The sequence below is a fragment of the Sapajus apella genome, unplaced genomic scaffold (genome assembly GCF_009761245.1).
Source record: "Sapajus apella isolate SASKATOON/1434 unplaced genomic scaffold, GSC_monkey_1.0 scaffold77, whole genome shotgun sequence".
Taxonomy (NCBI): Eukaryota; Metazoa; Chordata; class Mammalia; order Primates; family Cebidae; genus Sapajus; species Sapajus apella.
The window spans coordinates 10,146,599-10,152,292 of NW_022437017.1; the positions used below are offsets into that span (position 1 = coordinate 10,146,599).

The window sequence follows — 5,694 nt, forward strand, 5'->3', positions numbered from 1 at the left end:
GGGCTCCCGTGGGCTGGGGGTCCAGGCTGTTGTGAGCTGTGGGTCCAGGCTCCCGTGGGCTGGGGGTCCAGGTTTCCATGAGCTGTGGGTTTGGGTTCCCGTAGGCTGTGGGTCTGAGCTCCTGTGGGCCGTGGGTCTGGGCTGTCGTGGGCTGTGGGTCCGAGCTCCTGTGGGCCGTGGGTCCGGGCTGTCGTGGGCCGTGGGTCCGGGCTGTCGTGGGCTGTGGGTCCAAGCTGTCGTGAGCTGTGGGTCCTCCTGGATGTGCACCTGTGAGCATAGCTGATGGGTTAACTGTTACTGCACATTCGCCTCTTTGAGGAGCTGCAGAACGGGTTTTGAGGTGGCCGTCCTGTGTCCTCAGTAGCACTTGTGGCCATGGGCATTTTCTGTGGAGCTGGTGTGAGCGCCTCAGGGGTGGCTGTGATTGGCAGCTGAGCTTCGCGTCTCCATGAGTTTCTCCCCTGTTGGTGGCTTTCCACTGGTGGGCAGGGTTCCTGGCAGGTGGGCCCCTTCTCCAGCCGCACTTACCTATGTTGTCCCCCAGCTTCCAGGAGGTGATGGGTCCTGGCAAGGGGTGTGGACGACCATCTCTGCCAGCCTCCACGGCTGCTGGTGCCGGGTCTTGGGGCCCCACTGGGACTGGTGCAGGGCCTCCAGGTCTAGAACAGGGCAAGCCCAAGGGGGCGGAGTGCACAGCGGCACCCCTGCCACTCCACAGGGTTTGAGGGTCCCCTGGTCCCATCTCCCCTCCGAACCCTAGTGGGATCCCACAAGCCCAGAACTGTCCCGATCCCTCCGGCCCCCAGGCCTCTCGGGGCACAGTTTCCTTCAGGGCAGGGCCCTTCTTCCCCCCACAGAGGAGGTGCTGTGGCCCCCTGCGCGGTCTCGGTCTCATGGGAAATGCAATTTCTGCCGCTTCAGTCGCTGAGCACAGGCAGATGGGCCTGTCTTCCCACAGCCCGGCCTACTCCCACCGCAGACCCTGGGGCCCCCCAGTTCCTCCAGGGATACCAGGAATGACCGCCTGTGAATCAGAGTGTGATGTCCGATTGGGTGTCTCTTTTTTTTTTTTTTTTTTTTTTTGAGACGGAGTTTCACTTATGTTACCCAGGCTGGAGTGCAATGGCACGATCTCGGCTCACCGCAACCTCCGCCTCCTGGGTTCAGGCAATTCTCCTGCCTCAGCCTCCTGAGTAGCTGGGATTACAGGCACGCGCCACCATGCCCAGCTGATGTTTTGTATTTTTAGTAGAGATGGGGTTTCACCATGTTGACCAGGATGGTCTCGATCTCTTGACCTTGTGATCCACCCGCCTCGGCCTCCCAAAGTGCTGGGATTACAAGCGTGAGCCACCGCGCCCGGCCTCCGATTGGGTGTCTGTCCCACGATGTGGGACCAGGGTCCCTATGGCGTGGGCAGGAGCAGTGGTGCTGGGGGGACTCTCAGCCCAGGGGTTACCCTCTGGCCCAGGGTCCCTACAGCCAGGTGGGAGCGATGGTGCTGGGGGGCTCTCAGCCCAGGGGTCTCCCCGTGGCCCAGGTTTCCCGTGGCTGGGCAGGAGCCGTGGTGCTGAGGGGCTCTCAGCCCAGGGATCTCCCCCTGTCCCAGGGTTCCTGTGGCCTGGCGGGAGCAGTGCTGTGGGGGGCTCTCAGCCCAGGGGTCTCCCTGTGGCCCAGGGTTCCCGTGGCCGGGCAGGAGCGGCGGTGCTGGGGGATGCTTGGCCCAGGGGTCTCCCCGTGGCCCAGGGTCCCTACTGCTGGATGGGAGCAGTGGTGCTTGCGGGCTCTCAGAGAGCTCAGGGATTGCCCCAGCAAGTACATCATTGCCACTTCGTTTTCTTCCAAAATGAAGACATTCTTCTCCTGGGCCCTACCACTTGTTCCTGCTGCTATGCCAAGGGGGCTGCGGCCCAGCCAGAGCCTGGAGGAGGGCTCAGGCTCAGCTCTCCCTCCACCAGCCCCAGGTCAGGGGAGGCCGCAGGGCCCGCTGAACCCCTGGTCATGGACAGAGGGAAGGAGCAAGGAGCAAGGAGGGGCCTCGCTTTGGCTGCAGGGGCTTCTCGGGGGCCTCAGCCTACAGAGGTGGGATGGGGAGAACCCCAAGTGGGGTGCAGCAGGGCCTGAGGTTTGCTTGTTTTGGGTGGGGTGCTAGGTGAAGGTATGGGGATTCATGCCTGGTCTGGGGGGCCATGGTGGGGCCAGAGGGGCTGTCTGGGCCTCAGTTTCCCTGCCTGTGGCTTAGGGGCCCATGCTAGTGGGGCACCAGAAACAGCAGCTGGTCCTCGTGGAAAGGAACCCAGCTCTCTGTAGTCTGGGGAAACTGAAGCCCATGCCCACCTGGGCACTCTGCGCGCTCCCCGGGTGTCCCAGAGGGGCTGGCCCAGTGGCAGGGGACGAGGTGGGGGTGCGTGTTGACAGTGCCTGTGGCAGATCCGCCCAGTACAGTAATTCTCGCGCTGCCAGTAACTGCCCTGACTTACTGGCCGGCATCATTTCCTGAAAGTCAGCCCCGGCCTTAGAGGAAGTAGGCGCCAGCCAGCGCAGTGACTAAACCGACATGCAAAGGCAGCCGGGCGGAGAGCCGCCGCCTCCGTCTGCCCCGGCCAGCCCAGTGCTGGGACCGCCGCGGTCATGAGGGAACCGCTGCCGGGCGGCCCTTCCAGGGGGACCCCCGGTCCCCCGAGCACCGGGACCATGTCCCAGCTGCAGTTCTGGCTGCAGTTCGAGGCTCTGAACAAGGTAACCCTCTCTTCCCAGGATGGGCGAGACCCTCGGGGGCAGGGGTCTGGGAGGTGGGACTCCCATCTAGGAGGGCTGGGCCACCTGCGGAGCAGCGGGAATCCCCTCCGGAGCCCAGACCCCCACCCGCCCTGTCCGTCTCTTCCAGGTGAGAGGGAATCTGCCGGAAGTTTCCGAGGCAGAGATTTAGGACTTGGGGCTGGGAGCGGCACTCCGGCACTCCGTGCTTAGGCTGGGGGACCCGGGTGGAGTGTGGGGGGCAGGCTCAGCCCCGCCCAGCAGGGGCCCTCAGTGACAGCAGCAGTAGCTCTTGGGAGGGCTGCTTCCCCTCCTCCTGCTCCTCAGATAGGGCCCTCCAGAGCCATAGTTTTCCTCTGGAGAAGGCTCAGGTGGGGGGTCTGGGTGTCTCGTGGGACCTTCATGGGGAGTGGGGGCTGGGTGGGCTGTCAGGGCTGGCTCTGGAGGCACAGGCGGAGAATCCCTGTGCCTCTGGGGTTCCCCGTGGGTCCCAGAGCACGGGGTGGGGGCAGCGCATCGGGTCTGGAGTCAGTTCTGGAGTTGGCTTCCCAGGGGAGGGGAAGCCGTGTTGGCTGCTCTTGAAGCGGGCAGTCAGATCCTGTCCCCCGCTGGGGGCCCCTGAAATGCTGCAGAGACAAGAACCACAGCAGGCAGCCTGGCCCTCCCTGGGGCCCCAGAACCAGGTGCTGATGGGGAGGGGTGCAAGTGTCACCCCTGAGGGCCTGGGTTCTCCGGAGAGGCACTAGGTCAGCGGAGCTGAGGCTGGAGGGTGGGTGGGGCATGTGGGGACGCGTGGGCCGGCCTGGAGGGGCCGCGGAGGGACACACAGGCATGTACGGGACTTGGGCTGTCTCTGAGGTCAGCTGGTGGCTGCTAGGAGTTAAGTCCAAATGTGGGCTCGCGATGGAGCCCCTGTTACTATTGGGGGAGCTATGGGCTGGGGATGGAGCCGAGGTGTGGATGGAGCTGGACTGGCTCCATTCAGCCTCCCACACGTGAGCAGGGCCCGCCCCTGGGAGCCCTGTCTCCCCTGCTCCTAATTGCTGAGGGCTCCAGCCAGCACCTGCTAGAGAGGAAGCCATCGGGGCTCATGCGCCTGGCTGGGTGGGCTGTGCCGGGAAGGAGTGGACAGGGAGGGGTGCGGGGCCCAGAAGTCGCGTTCTCAGGACCTGAGAGCTGCGATCACCCTCTCCTTAGTAGACTTTCACTCGTATTTATTTATGTTTGTGACAGGGACTTGCTCTGTCACCCAGGCTGGAGTGCAGTGGCACAATCTCGGCTCCCTGCAACCTCCACCTGCTGGGTTCGAGCAGTCCTCCCGCCTCAGCCTCCTGAGCTGGGACTACAGACACACGCTACCATGCCCAGCTAATTTTTAAATTTTTTGTAGAGATGGGGTCTTGCTGTGTTGCCCAGGCTGGTCTTGAACTCCTGGGCTCAAGCCATCCTCCCACCCTGACTCCTAAAACGATAGGATTACAGGCATGAGCCACTACGCCGGGCTTGGCTTTAATTTTTTTTTTTTTTTTGAGACAAGGTCTGTCTGTCTCCCAGGCTGGTGTGCAGTGGTGCAAGTATAGCTCACTGCAGCCTTGACCACCTGGGCTCAAGTGATCCTCCTGCCTCAGCCTCCTGAGTAGCAGATGTGAGCCACCATGCCTGGCTTGACTTTAACTTTTCTTTTTTCTTTCTTTTTTTTTTTTTTGAGACAGAGTTTCGCTCTTGTCGCCCAGGCTGGAGCACAATGGAGCGATCTCGGCTCACTGCAACCTCCGCCTCTCGGATTCAAGCAATTTTCCTGCCTCAGCCTCCCAAGTAGCTGGGATTACAGGCACCTGCCACCATGTGCCCGGCTAATTTTTGTATTTTTAGTAGAGATGAGGTTTCTCCACATTGGCCAAGCTGGTCTCAAACTCCTGACCTCAGGTGATCCACCTGCCTCGGCCTCCCAAACTGCTGGGAATACAGGCATGAGCCACTGCGCCCGGCCAACTTTTAACTTTTTTAACTGTTTTAGAATGAAGGAGAAGCTGCCGGGACAGTGCAGAAAATCCCGCGCCCCTGCCCCCGGCTCCTTACGGCTCCCTCTCCCTGCTGTGGCTGTCACGGCTAATGAACCAACATCCATACGCTCCCGATAACTACTGAGACCCACACTTTGCTTGGATTTCCTCAGTTTCCACCATGTCCTCCCCCGCCCAGGGCCCCACGCGGCGTTTGGTCACCTCCTCGGGCTCCTGCGGCTGCCGTGGTTTCTCAGAGGCCTGTGTTTCAGATGCACTGCGTGGTCTGGGGCTGGTCAGGTGGTGTGGACGCCCTGGAGTAGTCAGTCAGGTGTTTTCCTCACTTGGTCCGATGTTTCCTGAGACTAGGCAGGGGTTTCGGGGGGAAGACCTTGGGCGAGTGGGCCCTGTGGTCCTGTCCTCTTGGGCCGAGGGTACCTGGCGAGGGTGTGGGGCAGGTGTCTCTGCCTGAGATACCTTTCCTCTTTCCACGCTGAGCTCCAGGGAGACTCGCTGTGTGGCCCCCGCGTTTGGGTTGGGGGAGTATTCCTCCTCTCTGCCGGTGCCCCCCGCACCACCGCGGTCTCGGCGGCTCGGGGCCGATGGCGGCTCACCCTTGGTCCTGGCTGCAGCCTTGACCAGCCCCGGGGCCCGGGCCCTGCCCAGGAAATTCTTCCTCAGAGGATCCAGGCCACAGGTCAGCGTGACCAGGCCCTCCGCAGCCTGGGTGGGCAGTGGCAGGAGGGCTCAGTGTGGGGCGCTGCTCCCCACCCCTGCCCACTGGGGACTCCAGGGGCTCTGGAGGTGGGCTACTGCTGCCGTGCCTGGGGTAGAGGGGCCGCACCTCCCTTGGCTCTGGGCCTCAGGTGGGCAGCACGGACACCCCATCCCAGGGGTACTATGGGGTTTCTGGCTGGGGGGCCGCACCCTCCCT

The 5,694-nt window shown here is 62.8% G+C and overlaps 1 protein-coding gene across 3 annotated transcripts in view; it reads left to right on the forward strand.

Annotated features, from left to right (window-relative positions):
- The window catches only part of SBNO2 (strawberry notch homolog 2), a 62,747-nt gene that overhangs the window by 34,153 nt on the left and 22,900 nt on the right, over positions 1-5,694 (forward strand). The window contains exon 1 of one of the 3 annotated variants that reach the window (XM_032252440.1): positions 1,674-2,739. The exons of the other annotated variants lie outside the window; for them this stretch is intronic. Coding sequence (XP_032108331.1) covers positions 2,632-2,739 — 108 coding nt within the window. The 5' untranslated portion in view covers positions 1,674-2,631. Of the gene's footprint in view, positions 1-1,673; positions 2,740-5,694 lie in introns of those variants that run through there. 3 annotated transcript variants of the gene reach the window in all.